The 17,084-nt window shown below is 39.8% G+C and overlaps 1 protein-coding gene across 4 annotated transcripts in view; it reads right to left on the reverse strand.

Annotated features, from left to right (window-relative positions):
- Window positions 1–7,441: 7,441 nt before the first annotated feature.
- The window catches only part of rufy3 (RUN and FYVE domain containing 3), a 21,817-nt gene continuing 12,174 nt past the window's right edge, over window positions 7,442–17,084 (reverse strand). For 2 of the 4 annotated variants that reach the window (XM_010780291.1, XM_010780292.1), the window contains exons 10-18: window positions 14,992–15,075; window positions 14,314–14,481; window positions 13,029–13,126; window positions 11,908–12,027; window positions 10,529–10,655; window positions 10,362–10,441; window positions 10,241–10,271; window positions 9,923–10,000; window positions 7,442–9,114 (exon numbers count right to left, since the gene is read on the reverse strand). In XM_010780291.1, the coding sequence (XP_010778593.1) occupies window positions 8,971–9,114; window positions 9,923–10,000; window positions 10,241–10,271; window positions 10,362–10,441; window positions 10,529–10,655; window positions 11,908–12,027; window positions 13,029–13,126; window positions 14,314–14,481; window positions 14,992–15,075 (930 nt within the window). In that variant the 3' untranslated portion in view covers window positions 7,442–8,970. Of the gene's footprint in view, window positions 9,115–9,922; window positions 10,001–10,240; window positions 10,272–10,361; window positions 10,442–10,528; window positions 10,656–11,907; window positions 12,028–12,154; window positions 12,865–13,028; window positions 13,127–14,313; window positions 14,482–14,991; window positions 15,076–17,084 lie in introns of those variants that run through there. The other 2 variants (XM_010780293.1, XM_010780294.1) reach the window with 1 other exon arrangement.

The raw sequence follows: 17,084 nt of genomic DNA on the forward strand, positions 1-17,084 counted from the left end.
TCTATAAAAACCTATAGACACAGCCAAATAGATAAAACCAACATCAGGAGTTTCCTCGATTTGATAACTTTTCCTAAAGTGAGGGATGAGCAAAATCATAAATTAATTAGAGAAATTACAGGAAAAGAAGTAGAAAAGGCAATGACAGACTTAAAACCCAATAAAGCCGCAGGCCCAGATGTTTTCCCTTCTGAATGGTACAGGGAAATGATGGATCTACTGATCCCAACAATGAGGGATGCTTTTAACCACGTGCTTCAGACAGGCATAGCCCCCCCCCTCCCCCAATGGCAGAAAGGCTAAGCTAACTAAAGCTAGCAAATTTAAGAACAAATATAAAAGATTTGATGTTAAGTGGTGAACATGCTAAGGTTCAAAATGCTTGTGGTGGTTCTATTGAATTGTGTGTTGAAGCGAGGTCTATGCATGACACTTTAATGGGTTTATTGCCACATGATGAAAGGGAAAGACATGAAACATGGTTTAAAGCTAAAATGATGTTCAATGATGAATTTATTGTCCAAATCAAGGTGTGGGTTGGTCAAACCAAAGGTACTGGTGATAATAATGATGAAATCAATCCTGATGACAGTGTTTCTAATGTTGGTAAATGTTCAAACAAAAGTGACAGCAGTACAAAGTCAAGTACAACTTCATCTGCACAAATTATAGCAGCAGCAGAAAAGGCTGCAATTGTTGCTCGCGTGGCAGGTTTAACTGAGAGGCATGCACTGGAGGAACAGGAGCTACAATTAAAGCGGAGAAAGGAACAGCTTGATTTGGAAACTGAGCTAGCTGTATCTACTGCTAGGCTAGCAGTTTTACAGGGTTCACATTCACGACGTTCCTCTTTTGCACAACAATGGAATGAACAACTGGAATGAAACTGGCATCGTTAAACATACTTAACCCCCTGGCAAAGGAGTATGATTCCACATCAAGGAAAATATCCTCCAGCAAACCAACAAAGATGGACATGGAAGCAAGCTGAAAGGCAGTTTGCATTTAAGGAAGATGCTTATGTACAAAATCAACATTATCTGGGAACATCACATGGGTTGACAACTGGTGAATCAACTGCATGGGAAAGTCAACAGGAAAATCACCATCAGCAAATCAGCGAATTCCACCTGAAGGTTTATTCACGATAATGCAAAAGCAAAATGAAATAACAGCTGCACTGGTTCACCAGCAACGTTTACTGTCTCTACCAAGAGACATTCCTATATTTGATGGAAACCTGTTTCAGTACAAGGCTTTCATTAAAGCATTTGAACAAGGAGTGGAAAACAAAGCCAGCAAAGCCGACTGCTTGTACTATTTAGAACAGTTCACAAAAAGGACAGCCACAGGAACTGGTTCGTAGCTGCCAGCACATGGCTCCAGAACGTGGCTACATTGTGGCAAAGGGTCTTTTGCAAGAACATTTTGGGAATGAGTACAAGATCGCTGCTGCTTACATAGGAAAGGCTTTAGCTTGGCCAACAATAACAAAGGCAGAAGACATTAAAGCACTACAAGCCTATGCTTTATTTCTGCGTGGATGTGCTAATGTGATGGAAGAACATCAGTACATGCAGGAGTTGGATATGCCCTCCAATATGAAAATGGTTGTCTTCAAGTTGCCATACAAACTAAGGGAACAATGGAGAAACAAAGCTCATAACATCATGGAAGCCTCAAACAACAGAGCTCAATTCATTGACTTGGTCAAATTCATTGAGAGATATGTACGAGTCCTTTCTGATCCGATCTTTGGAGACATCGAGGATTCAGGACATAAATCAGTTGCTATAAAATCTTCCAACATGTTTCAGCCACAATCAAAGAACAGAATGAAAGGAAGCAGTTTTGCCGCTACAGTATTCCCAATGAGTGAGGTCGGAATTAAAATGACAAATAACTCAACCACAGAAGAGCTTGGTGTGTCATTGTTGTGATCACAACACTCGCGTTTTGGACAGATGTAAGCAGTTCAGCAGAAGGAAGCACAGAGACAAAATTCAATTTCTAAAGGAGAAAATAATTTGCTTAGTTTGTTGACATTACTAGGTAGCTTTGGTGCGCACGAGTGAACCACCAGCCTATAGACCACGTACCGTAGGTAGGGTAGGTGTCGAGAGGACGTTCGGAGAACAACGTTAATGTAAGGAACCGACGGGTTTCACTGACCACGGTTTTTATGGTTTTTTCCTAGTCATGCGGTGGCTTCGACACACTATTCGCGTACGGCTGCAGACCAATTCTTCGGGACGACAAATAAAGGTTAGATTTTGATTTCTTAGACTGAGCTCGTGGCTCATGCAGCGGTTTCGAAGAGTTCTCCTTCTAACAGAGATCAGGTCTAGGTCCAGGAATTCGGAGAAATCGGAAGACGCGAAGACTCTACAGGAACGGTTTTGACGGGGCTGATACCGACCTAGCGTACAAAGGTCGTGTTTGAGGAGAAAATGCTCATCCGTACATTCTAGAAGTTGGTAAACATAACCGACGCGAAGAGGTTCGGGTTTTGGAGTAGTTCGTCAGTAGGTGTATCTGTAAAACGAATTGTCCGGCGAAGTTGTCAGAGTCGTCTTTTTCAGTTCTGAACCAGCAGGTGTCACAGGAATCGCCGTATCGAACGGCCCCGTTTGACCCTTCTCTGTCCCACGGGTTGTCTAACGTGGACAGTTAAGACATAAGGACCTAGAGAGACCAAGCTTCAGGCGGGAGACCGGTGGTCTCTTTTGCTTTCCTTTGAGAGACAGAAGAGACACTGAAACCTGGAACCACTTATCGTATCGAGGCCATACAGCGGGTACTTACGGTGTCCAAGGACGGACTTTGCTCACCTCTAAAGGTTCTCCACTGACCCACTCTAACCCCGGGAAACTATTACATGTACAGCAAATTACTACAAGGAAAATTTACAAGTACCCCGTCGGCTGTTAGTTATGTGGTGAGCCGCTCTCTGTGGAAAGAGCAGCCTACCATTTGTATACACCACACCTTACATCGGTATTATATTGTCGTCACGACGACACAACGCATTCGGACAAGTGCCGTATTGGGAAAAGTTGTGATTGTAAGTCGTTTCGACCGTATAAGCGAATACCGTTTGTAGACCCATCCTGGGGTTTAGAAAGGAATTAGAAGGTTCATGAACGCGAAACGAAACGGTGACGTTTCAACAAACCATCTTCCTGCAGTCCACAGATCCCCGGTTGAAAGTCCGACCATGGACAACAGGACATCACAAGTCTACATAAGTACTAAATCGGTATTGTAAAAACCACGAAGGAATTGTAGAGAAAGGAGACTCCCGAAAAGTAATTTCAGTACTAATATGACTGACGTTCGTACTTCGAGGTTAAACCTGTATCTTTATCGATTAAAGTGGTGTTGTCTTCTTTCGAGGTACAGTTGTTAGTGACGGTAACGACGAGAGGTACATTTCCTGGTAAATACTGGGTAGGTTTTGTGACAAGAACTAACGCAGTACCCGGCGTAAAGGTTTGATAACTCGTTAAAGCGCGTTCAAGGTTATAGAACCCTCGCAACCAAGGTTAGTTGTTTACAGTGTAACCGTAATACACCGACCCCTATACTTGAAAACTCGTTTACTAAGCGTGGAGAAGTGTAGACCCCGCCGACATCGCTGTTACTAATGAGAGTGTAGACCCATGCATCGTACAAGAAACCAATTAGCGGGTAACGAGCACACTCCTGAGCGACTTCCTCCTATTTTTGCAATAGAAGGGAGTTCTATGGGTTCTATCGGAGGTAGGGGTTTATTCCTCATTCGCCTTGCCTGGACAAAGACAGGGGTATTCAGAAGTTCTCTTAATCAAGAAAAAGACACTACAAATTAGACACGTACTCTGGAAGACTCCGTCTTACACCGACGCGGAAGGTTCCTAGATTTTTACGTATCTATACGTATCCGGCATATTAGAGTGAAGGGAAACACCTGAACGTGGACGTGACTAACGTCCTTACGTCGGTATTAAGGCCAGGTGCGTGCAGGTGTACTCGCCGCCGGCAAACACTAATCTCCAAACAGGTTTAAAGGTGTAATCTACATAAATACACCTCCGCGTGTCATCCCTACAAACGAACAAGTGTTTGGAGTTGTCTAGTTCACAACAAATGTTTAGGTCCGGATATACACGAGTTATGGTGNGCTGTGGATGGGATGATGCCATGCCACCAGATATCGTACAACAGTGGAGACGGTGGTTGGAGGACATTAAGTTGTTGGCATCACTCAAAGTGGACAGATGTATGAAGCCAAAGGACTTCGGTGAACCCATACACTCTCAACTACATCACTTTGCTGATGCCAGTGAAAATGGCTACGGGACTGTAACTTACATTAGACTACTGAACTGCAAAGGCGATGTTCATGTTGCTTAAAATCAGAGCTTCAACTTCATTTGGATGAGTCTGTGTTTTGGACAGACAGTACTTCAGTTCTGAAGTACATTAACAACGAGGACAAGCGTTTCCACACATTTGTGGCAAATAGGATCACAACCATAAGAGAGGTTTCAAGACCATGTCAATGGAAGCATGTAGGAACCAAAGACAACCCAGCTGATTCTGCATCCAGAGGAATGAAGATCCCTGACTTTCTGAAGAGCCGCAGTTGGCTTGAGGGTCCCACGTTTCTTGTCAAATCTGAAGAGGAATGGCCTATATATTATGGCGGTGATGTCCTATTGGATTTGGTTGACCCAGAAGTCAGAAAAGATACCTCGGTTAATATCATAGTCAATGAATCACTTGATGCAACAGACCAGCTCATGACTTACTTCTCAGACTGGAAAAGGCTCAAAGTGTCGGTGGCCTGGTTTCTCAGGCTGAAGACAATTCTGTTGGAGTTGAGTCGTAAAAGAAAGGATTTGAATCCCTCTGCTGAAACCCAAAAGGAGACCCGGAGAGTCACATCTTGACACCTAAAGATCTCTTGGAAGCAGAGTTGGCTATAATACGCTACGGTCAGCAACATAGGTTTACTATGTTTAGTACAGGAAGTGTAGGATGTGCATTTCTATGTATTGAAAAATGATTTTCACATTTGGCTCCTTAATTGTTTTCAATTGATACCTGTACTATCAATTAGGGGCCGGTGTGTAGGAGCCAATTAACATCTGTGGGTATAAAGGTAGGAACCTATGTTTGGTGGTGAGAGGTTCCGCCGGAAGGCCATACAGTTTTTGACCACACACGGAGAACACACACACACACACACACACACGGAGAACACACACACACACAAACGCGGGATTACAAGCAAAGCAAAGGTTTTGTGTAAACGGTAATATCGTGTGGTGAATATGGAAAGAAGCAAGTAAAATGGAAACCAGTAAAATGGAAATAAATGGACTGTTTCAAACTGGAAACTTTGTTTCTGACCTTTATTCGGCAGCAAACTTGTGTGCGTCAATTACACCCACCTAGCGGATCCCCAGAGGCTTAAAGCGTTGGCTTAGCCTCCACAGTGACTGTGGAAGCTATCGTCCAATAAGTGTGCTAAACCAGGACTAAAAGACTCAAAGAAATCCTCCCTCAGATAATAAATCTAGATCAGACAGGATTTATCAAACAACGGCAAACTCAAGATAATATCCGCAGAACTCTACAGATAGTTGAACATACATCCAAAAACAAACTCCAGGCAGTGCTTTTGAGCCTCGATGCAGAAAAAGCCTTCGATTGAGTTAATTGGAAATTCCTATACCAAGATCTTTATTAATACTGTTCAAGCACTGTACGTCAACCCTTATGCAATAATACAAATAAATGGAGCCATATCAAATTATTTCTACCTTGAGAGAGGGACACCCAATTAGTCCTCTGTTATTCGCAATTTATATCGAAGCTCTGAGTTTGGGGTTTACTCAAAATAACAATATTACCGGTATAAAAGTATGGTCAGGAACATACATTATCATTATTTGCTGATGATATATACCTGTCAAACCCAGATGAATCATTCTTGAGTTTACTGACTCTTTTGGATACTTATAGTTCTGTCTCAGGGTACAAACTCAATATAACAAAAACTCAAATACTGAGCTTTAATTACAAGCCAAGCCAACATATAAACTCATTCATTGATCTTAATTGGGATCTGAACCACTTAAAATATCTGGGAGTAAGCATCTCTAAAGATTCAGAGGAATTGTATACACTACATTTCTTACTGGAAAAAGATAACCGCTGAGTAAACCTCTCCTTACAATTATGGTTAAGGGTCCTTACCAGGAGTGACTTGCTGGAGGAAATGGAGATATTAAGATGGTGCTCACAAGATCTTGAGTTCACCCCAAGCAAGCTAGATACAAAATGTAAAGGTTGGGCCAAACATGGCCTTACTTCATATTGTACATTTTTCAGCAAAGGAACCATGTTTAATTTTCAAACACTAAAAAAACGAAATGGATTGAATAACGGTGATTTTTTTTAGATTTCTACAGGTACGCCATTAATTAAATAGTTCCCTGTCAGACAGCCAGAAGGCCCTTGAAAACCCTTTATAATAGTTTTCATCAGTGCATACACATCAGACACAGGGATGAAAGTAATCTCAAAACTTTACCAAGCTCTTCAAGATATCAAAAAGGAAAATACTTTCTATATAAAACACAAATGGGAAAACGAAACATCCCTGACGAAGTCTGGACAAATCACTGTACTTTTCAATGGAAGATCTCGAGCTCAGGCACCTACAGAATGTTTAGTTGGAAGATGCTGAGCAGGTACTTTTTCAGCCCTGCTCAGTCATCACATCATTTAGGGCCCCCCAGCTGCTGGAAGAAATGTGGTTCTCAGTTAGCACATCACTACCATTTGTTTTGGGCTTGCCCTTTAATAGTAACTTTTTGGCAAAAAAAATCCATATAGAAATTGAAATGGTAATACAGGAAAAAAAACCTTTAAACTGGGACGAATTTCTATTTGGGCTCGTACATTAATTCCCCACTAACTCCAAAACAATTATTTGGAATTCTTACTGTTGCAGCAAAAAAAGCAATAACTAGAAAATGGCTCAAAGCGTATATCCCTTCCCTTGACAACTGGTACGACGAAATCTATGTTATGGAAAGAATCACCTTCTCAATGAGGCTTCAGGAAAACACATTTGAAGAAATATGGAAAAAGTGGAGAATTTACATATCCCAAAGACGACCATCCCTTGTTTGACTGTTTCTATACACCGATTGAATGTGTATGTGTAATGTATGTTGATATGTATGCATATGTACATGTGTAGACATTTGCTATTTCAAACAACCCCTGTGTACTTTTTCGTTTGCTATTTCATTTGTCACTTTCGGGTCTCTAAAAATATGATTTAAAAAGTGTGCTGGTATTATAATGACCCCAAATAAATAAACAATAAAAAAACCAAAGGATAAAATGAAAAATATGACTGGGTAATCGATTTAAACAACAGTACCATTTAATAAAAGTTTATTATTGATCATCTAACACGCATTTACATCATGTTTTAAAGAGCTTCAAAAAGAACAATAAGCCGTTTTACTGAGCTTCTAATTTTTCTTCATATAAATCAAAACATAAAAAAGCTGTTGCAGCTATAAGCACTATTCAGTACAGCCAGAGCCATGCTTTTAAAAGTGCCGTAATATGTTTAGATGTCCAGAAAAGAAAGGTACATTATCCAGAAAACAATAACCTCAACTGCCAAACTGTTTGAGAAAAACCAGGGTCTTTAAGAAAATGTGTTAATGCCACTCCTAATATTGAACACAATAGTAAATAAATATTTTACCAAGAATATTCAGCTTTGTAAACTTAGTGTGGCATCATGGGAAATACGATTATGCCTGAAGAAGCTACAGCCACTAGCATGTTAGCTTAGCCGAGCATAAAGACTATCTGACTCAGTCCAAAGGTTTGCCTTCCAGTAATTCTAAAAGTCACTAAAACACATTCAACACTAAAGGAATTTACTGTGCCCAGGAAAAAAAGAGTCCCCCCATACCATCATTTTTACACTTTATCTGTTTTTGTACTATAAAACAAAAAATATATACCAATTATAGTCTTTGTGCTAAGCTAAGCTAACTTGCTGCTGACTGTAGCTTCATATTGAATGTAGTTGTAACGATTTTGTCATTAACTCATTGCAAGAAGACAGAATCAGCACACTGCCCAAAATGTCAGACAGCATACTCCACTCTACAGTCTGAACAGCACAGTGTGAAGCCTCCATCACATAATGATATTGTGATAAGAAACACGGCACGGACTAGCAATTTGCCTTTGTGATACAGTAGCCTACATCTTAAATATTTGTATTTTTTCTAGCCTTAAAATTACTCAGACTTGACGCATGTATTATTAGAATTTCTTTAAATACAATTTTAGAGTGGATAATAAAGCTTTCTCCAAATATTGACACATTTTAAATACAATGTTTCATTTGGTCAAAAGTGTGAAACTTCATGCTTCATCTAATCCACTGGATCTTTTACTGATCTGTATATGATTTAGAGCAGTGGAGAACAGTTGTGACAAACAACAAAAAAGTCCTGTATTTTAAAACCTAATTACTTTTAATATAAATATAACAGTTGACCTTCTTAATCAATCATCCACTTAGTGGACATTGTGCAGAGTCAGTTTTCATGCACGAGATGAGATGATTCAAGTTGACTTTTTCTATACATTTCAATCCAGGTGCCATTTGACAGCTTTTTGAGTGCAGGTTTTCCCGGAAGAAGAATAACAGATAAAAACAGTATCTGAAAGAATAAAAACCTGCCTCCAAAAAAACAGCTCTAATTGGCACATGTTTGGACATTAGAGTTCAGACCTCCTTCGGAACGCCATCAGAATTTTCATAATGTCTCAGGACACAAAGTCAAAAAGTGCATTTTTGCAGTGCCAGCTTTGTATTGAATGCCTCGGTTTCCATGTGTCCGATCATGGTGTCCTGTAGTAAAATGCGGAGTTGTTTCAGGTTGGTGTTGAAGCGTATTGTTGGAGCAACAGAGAGAAGCAGGAGGCACACACAGTCTCTGGGAGGATGGAGGAAGGTAACGGCAGCTCGTTGGACACACAGCTCTCACAGAAAACCCCGCCGCAGTTCTTACACTGCTTCTGCACACAAGAGAACAGGGTTAGAACACACTGGGACAGGCAGTGAAGGACGCTGGCAGATTGAACCCCACACAGTATTATTTATTTCACACCTCTATAGCACTTTGGCTGTTCCATTTATATCCTGATTTCAAAAAGTTGAAACAAACCTTTTTTTTCAAATTATAATTAATTATATTTTTGGGCAAGTGACTGCTTTTTAAGTACGGTATTCAAAAGTGCAGCACTGCATTGATCCAACTGAAGATTTAAAACAAGGTATGTTTTACTTCAGAGCAGTAACAGCTCTTTTGTAATTCTGTTTTCATATCTGCTGTTGAGAACGTTTCATAATCCGGCCAAACTTTGTCTATTTAATGTCAATATTTTTAAATCTTAAGAAATCAATTTACTGTACGCCTCACTCAGAGCTCGATGGGTTCGCCAAACATGTCAATGGTATAAAATCAAATCAATACAGGCATACAGGAAATAATCTGCAGATACTCAGTTTAGAAATGTGACCAAACTTTATGTGAGATTAGCCAAATACACATTATCCACACAGGCTAATATGGTAAAGATAATACAAATTAGTTGATAAAGTGAAATTTAATTGATGCTAATTTGACCAAGTTAAAATTTGGTGTGAAGAATAATTGGTCTTCAAATCCCATTTGTGTAAACCTTGCATTTAAAAATGGTATCATTGGTTGTCAGTTCCAGTAATGTTAGGGTAAAGACAGAGGCTGTGGGATTTATAGCAGCACTTCATATTGTGAAATGTATTGTAGGACAGGAAGGTAGGAATAATATTCCGTTCTCGTACCTTTGTCTTCAGGAGGGAGTCCTCCTGTTCACACATCGTACAGATGCACGGCGGACTGATCTCCCCGAAGGACTCTTCCTGCAGGAAATCGGTTGAAAATAAGACTGATTATTATTATTCATATGGCTAATTATAGCCGTTTTTCATGTATTGAATCGCTGATTGACTGTTACTACAGTTCTTGTGTGCATCTTTATGGTAACAAACTACTTAATTTAAATACTTGGAATGATTTTTTCCTTATCAAAAATGTATAAAAGGGAAAATAAACTACAGTAAGATAATCAAATATTTTGCGTAGTGCATGTTAGACCTTACCTGCTCATCCTCATGTTGTGACCTTGAGGACCTTAAAAAAGGAGGTAAAATAATAAATACAAATAATATTTCCTCAATGATTTATGTTTTTCCTAAAGCTGTAGTTGTTAACAGGACCTACAGGCTGGAGCTCAGACTGCTCTTGTCCTCTGCTCCTGACTGCTCGCTCTCCCTTTTGGCTGACAGAGCTTCTGAGGGACGCTGTTTGGACAATACACAGATATTATATAAATAACAAAGTGGAGACAGTCAAACAACACTTTTAATTATCTGAGATCAGAGCGTTACCTTTGGTATGTTCTCTGGGAGTCTCCTCTCCCTCCGAGGAGCAGCAGGCTGTGCGGACGCAGCGTCACCATGGTGATGCTCGCTCCGCCGCTCCCGCTCTTTCCTCAGCTCCACCTCCAGATAACCCCTGAAACCAGCAAGTGTAACTTATAAAAAAGGACAGAAGAGCAGGAAAACAATGATCTGAGTATAAAAACGAAATTAAGGCCACATGCAGCATTTTAAAGTAACTTTTTATATATATATACCGTAATTTTCGGACTATAAGCCGCGCCTTTTTCCCCATTTTTCGACGCTGCGGCTTATATAACGGTGCGGCTAATCTATGGATTTTTACAGCTAACGGCCACCACCTTTAACTCTATGGGCTCTATGGCCGGTCCGCGGACCCCCACCTTTAAGCGGCGGGTTCCAGCAGGAAAAGCTGGAGGCCGGAAAAGAGTGAGACAGGTAGCGCGCAAAAGTAAAAGTGGAACCGAGAGTGGTATGCCGCTGCTGCGGCTTATATTCAGATGCGCCTTATAGTCCGAAAATTACGGTATATAGAAAAAAAATACATATTGTAATATTTACCCCCACATTACCATTACTATAGACCAGAATTAGAATTAAGTTCATTTCCCAGAAGTCTTTTCACCCCGCATAAAATCAGTGGTGTAAAGTAACTTACTTAAGTACATTTACTAAAGTACTGTAATTAAGTATAATTCTGAGATACTTGTATTTACATTTGTTGTTACCTACTCCACTACAATTCAGAGGTAAATGGTGTACTTCACTACATTTATTTTGTACCTTAAGTTACTTTACAGATCTGGATGAATGATGTGAAATCTAATCAAGTGTTAAATCAGACTTTAGTTCCACCTGGAGTAAATCCACAAGCTACCCTGCAGTTTACAAAGTCATTCAAACTAGCTGCACCTTTACCAGCTTTGAGAACACTTTCATGATCAATCATTATAATAAAAACATAATATATAAATTATTCTGAAATGGGCCTATCTGCATAATGAGTACATTTTGAAGGTAATACTTTTGTACTTTTACTTGAGTAACATTTTGAATGCAGGACTTTTACTTGTAACAGAGTATTACTACCCTCTGGTACTTGTACTTAAGTACAAGATCTGAGTACTTTTTCCACCTTTGCATAAAACGTACTATGGTGTTTATACAGCAACAACAACGTAAGAGAAATTAAAATTTGACAATTAACAGCAAATATTGAACAAATATAATAAAACATAGAAACAATAGTTTTTATAAAATAATACAATTTAAAAAAAATTGTTTTTGAAAAAACACATCTTAAATAAAAGAAAACATAATATAATCTAAATAGGATAAATAACAATGAAAAAGACAGAGTAGAGTACCTGTGCTTCCTCAGCAGCTCCACCTCTACCTGCAGACTCTCGATTTTGTCCCCAAACTCCTGTTTGAAGAGCCGGTTGGCCTCTAGAGCCAGAGCCCTCTCTCTCTCAGCCTGTTTGTATCTGGTTAGGGGAGGGGGTGTTACACAAACTTATGGTAAAATAAAAACTTGACGAAAAGAAACATGGTTGGAACAGAAATAAATGAAAAAACACAAAGAAGTGAAGACTGAAAGAACCTTAGCCAAAGAAGATGAAGCAGGCTGCGTTTGTTTATTGTTTTATTAGCCTAATGATTACTACAGTTTACACCAATGTTATGCTCACATACAATTCAAAATTAATAAATTAATTTTTTTTAATGGCCATTTTCATATTTTTTCATCCTACCTTGTCCTGGCCCTTTTACACTTGAATTTGGATCACCAATTGACAGCATGTAACACCAGCCCGTCAACGTCATTTCATTCTCTGTGGGTCGGACATTTTCTTATTCTTTGGAGTAACATTACTGAAAGTCCATTACCTCCTAAATAACCAGGAACTGGAATCTTTAAAAACTGTTCACAGTGAACTTCCAACCACCCTGCCATCTACTCGTCTTTTGCCAAAAAAGCATCAATGCGGTATTTTGAAGAAATGCCTACCAAACAGAAGTATAACTCTGATGTGGATAACATCTGAACACAAGGATTTAGGGACGCTAAATAGATCCATTCAGTCCACACTACTGGAAGCGGATGCTGGACAGCCACTGCAGGAGCTTGTGGGAAAATGGTTTGATTTTCAACAACAAAGGAGCATGGTACAGAAAAGAGATAACATCCTAGTTTGGTTATTTCTATATTAGGCAGGGGTTGTATGTTTGTATTCAGTTTTATGAAAGCGGAGAGCTACTGCTGCAGCAGCTTCCCCGCTGCTGAGTTCAGGTTCCTAGCCTGCTTCACCAAATGCTTCTCACTAAATGATTCAAATAAATAATGAGAATGAACAAATTAATGAAAGTGGAGGGAGGAGAATGACAAAAAAGGACAATAAGATGTTTTCGTAAGTGATTCCGTGAAGAAAAAACAATGTACTGTAATAATAATTCAAAAGGCAGTCTTTGGAGGAGCTGTCCTCACCTGGTCTCCATCTGTTTGACAGTGCCTGACATCTGGTTTATCTTCTCCTCCAGGCGAGAGATGGCTTCACTCTTCTGTTTAGAGCCGGCGTCTGCACTCTGAGGAAGAGGAGGAAACGGCAATTTAATTAGAATAGATAGCCTTTATTGTCGTTATACAACAAATATACAATATTTTGTAGTGCTACCTTGGCAGTGCAGAAACGAAACAGACAAACAATAAAAACACAGAGATACATGATATAAAAATCTATAAAGTGAATTAAAAAGATTTTTAAAGCACATACGAGTTGGGTAATTTAAATAATATTGCACTTGACTGCTGGTTTAACAGCATGGTGGCCAGGGGTGAAAACAGTTTTTCTGTTTGTCCGTGTTTTAAAACTCCTGTATCTCTGACCGGAAGGCAGGAGAGAACAGTTTGTGACCTGGGTGGGAGTAGTTCTTTATCAAATCAACATTTATTTGTACAGCCCAATATCACAAAACATGTTTGTCTCAGTGGGCTTTACAGATTAAAAACCAACACTGTAAACAATGAAATTACAGCAAAAATAAAAAGACAAGATAGTGTGTAAAATACAAATGTTAGAAATTCACTCAGCATTCTCAATAACCCCCAAACCATTAAAAAAAATTCCAAATCGGCCAAGCCTTTAAAAAAAGAAAATATATATTGTTTACATACCGTAATTTTCGGACTATAAGCCGCGCCTTTTTCCCTATTTTTCGACGCTGCGGCTTATATAACGGTGCGGCTAATCTATGGATTTTTACAGCTAACGGCCAACACCTTTAACTCTATGGGCTCTATGGCCGGTCCGCGGACCCCCACCTTTAAGCGGCGGGTTCCAGCAGGAAAAGCTGGAGGCCGGAAAAGAGTGAGACAGGTAGCGCGCAAAAGTAAAAGTGGAACCGAGAGTGGTATGCCGCTGCTGCGGCTTATATTCAGGTGCGGCTTATAGTCCGAAAATTACGGTAGGCTATAATGCCATTGATGCTAATTAACTCAACTTATGCTAGTTCAATGAAAGTTATCATTCGGCAGTTTTTTATGTGCTGAGGACCCTTACTACACATTTCTATCATAAAACTTTGGTGAACTCAACATTTCCGGGTTCATAATATGACCCTATGAGCTACAACTAGATACTAGACTATAACCCTAAAACAATAAGATAAATTACATTTAGGTGTTTTTCCCTATAAAGCAAACAACAATAAACGGCTCAGTATCCCTTCCTTTTCTCCGTGGATGTGAAATGTAAGGATGGGAGCAGACTGACCTGAGACTTGTGGCTCAGCTGCTGGTTGATGACCCGGAGGTCCTCGAGCTGCTGTCTCAGCTCCATCAGCGCGTCCTGCTTCTCACACACGTCTTTCTCCAGCATCTTCATGGACAGCTCCATCTCCTGCTTCATCCCGATCTGCACCTCCAGCTCCTTCTCCACATCCTGCACACACACATCCAACTTCAGACACACACTTCACAAAAGGAAGCTGATATTTCCTCTGCGTAGGGATTCTACCTATCTAGGTTAAGTTAACATGCCGTGTTTTAGCATATCAGAATGAGACATCCTTTATTTGTCCTGCAGCGGGGACACTTACTGCACAGCAAAGGTAGATAGCAGTTAAAAGGCAAAAAGAAAAAGAGTAGACTATAATATTAAATAGAAAAATAAACACATGCTATTTAGAAATATAAACAAATAAGCAAAAACAAATAAGTGAAATGGGAAATAAATAGTAAAAAGCTGAATTTTAAAACATAAGTGAAAGGTATTCAAGGAGCCGGTATCGTTGAAAAATGGTAAATACATTTTTAAAGAAATAAAGCAAAATTGCACATAAGTGTATATTTTATATCCATTTCTATTCATTTGATGGATTCTCTCAGTATGTCATAACAATATAGACACCCAAACATGAACAGAGAAGCTTTGTGAAGAGCCTGAACGCACCAATCGAAGCAAAGTTTCCTCTTTGAGCTGCTTGCGTGTTTCACCCAGCACCTGTCCGTCTGGGGCCGAGTCGCTTCTTGATGCCTGAAAAAAACAAAGGATTTTTTTGTGAATGCAAGGGTGTAACTTTGGTTTGAGAAGTGGGGGGGACACAAAACAGGGGGTCCTCCGCAATGAAACCTTTTTCTCGATTTAATTCCATTTCTTGCCTTTCTACAGTACAAATATATTAGGGACTGTGGTGTTCAAAAGTTCAAGAAAAACGTGTAGTGTATACAAGGGTGTAACTTTGTTTAGAGAAGTGGGGGGGGGACACAAAACAGGGGGTCCTCCGCAATGAAACATTGTTATCGATCTAATTCCATTTCCTGCCTTTCTACAAATATATATTAGGGACAGGCCTGGTTCCAGAACAAAATGACTCAGGGTGCATCGGTAAAGTGCTATTTGTATAAGTGGGGAGTGGACCTAACACCCTCTAGGGCAGTGGTTCTCAAATACAAATCTTAAAGGTCCAACATTTTCTTTTCAATAAGACAAAGGTCCGTTTATTACGGTCATTCACACGAGGTTGCAAANCCCCTTTGAAAAAAAAATTCAGCCAAGTACCCCCAGATCAGCGCAAAAACTATTTGTTAGGGAAGAAATGCCTATATAAAGAGGTACAGTACAGCGCTGCACCATCGGTGTCTGATTTATTAAAACAACAAACTTGTAACTGAGAAACACTTTAAATGCTACATTGAAAATAATAATAATAGATTTATTTTGTTAGTGCTTTTACAGGTGATCAAAGACGCTTTACAGATATAGTGTTTACAATCCATCACTAAATTCATGGAAAACCAATTTTAACATCATGCAATAACACTAAGACAGCATTAGTTGCATTGAACTGATCTTTTTAATAAGTTGTACTTACAATTTAGTGAGAAACATGGGCTTGTGCTTCACTGAGGATCTTTGTTATTCTCAGTGACAGGAAGGCCACTGCAGTTATTACATTTTGCGTTTTGAAATATGTGTAACTGTTAATATAAAACCCACACTGCTCAAAATTCGTTACTTTTCCTAAACTTCTTTTTTTTTTCATTAACATAAAAATAAATCTCACGTACCCCCTGCAGTACTCCAACGTACCCCTAGGGGTCCGCGTACCCCCATTTGAGAACCACTGCTCTAGGGGGTCCTCACCTCCTCTAGGGGTTTCCGAGGGCAGGCTCCTCCGGGAAGATTTTTTTTTAAATATTGAAGTTAAAAGCATCAATCTGGTGCACTTTGAGAGCAAAATGAAGAGATCTATGGATACATCTCAACACCCATATGAAACAGAACTGTAAGCAGATTGACTATTTCTTTATGGATATTTTACAAATCACTCCCCTTTCAAGACCGAAATGTCTACAGGAATATTCCAGCCAATCTCTGTTTTGAAACCATGAGCTGCAACATGAGCGCCTTACCCCACTGTACAGGTGAGTTGGGTACTTGTTTAAATATACCTGGGCAGGCTCTGTTTTGCCGAGGTCCTCTGGCACTCGCGGGCCGCCGAGGGGTGGCGGTGTTTGGGGCAACGAAGACGGCTGCGGCTGCTCCGTGGGCGAGGCGGGCAAAGCCGGCGAGTCGGGCGGGAGGACGTTAGTGTCCACGACAGTGGCCGTGGGTAACGTAATGTCCCCATTATCTGAACTGTTATTACATGCAGTAGATGCAGTGTTACTGCTGGCGATAATGGCTGGTTGTTTTAACTATTTTCTGATGTCCATCATTGACTGCTGTGTAAGCACCTTAGATGACGAACACGCAGGGGCACAGATCACGCGCACCTGACATAATAACGTTACTTACCGTTTAAATTGACCAAATAAATGCAGCAGACAATGTTATTTAACCACAATTACAATTTATTTTGTTTCAACTATATTCTTCTTCTTCTTATTTTTACTATTATTATTATTGTTATTATATATGTAATATTTTTCACTTTTAATTATTATTATTTATTTTTTTCACTTTTAATTTTTCAAATGAGGGTGCATAACGACTCAACTGAGGGTGCAATGCACCCTTATGCACCCCCGTAGAACCGGGCC

Source organism: Notothenia coriiceps, unplaced genomic scaffold (assembly GCF_000735185.1).
Source record: "Notothenia coriiceps isolate Sejong01 unplaced genomic scaffold, NC01 NC01_scaffold00021557, whole genome shotgun sequence".
Taxonomy (NCBI): Eukaryota; Metazoa; Chordata; class Actinopteri; order Perciformes; family Nototheniidae; genus Notothenia; species Notothenia coriiceps.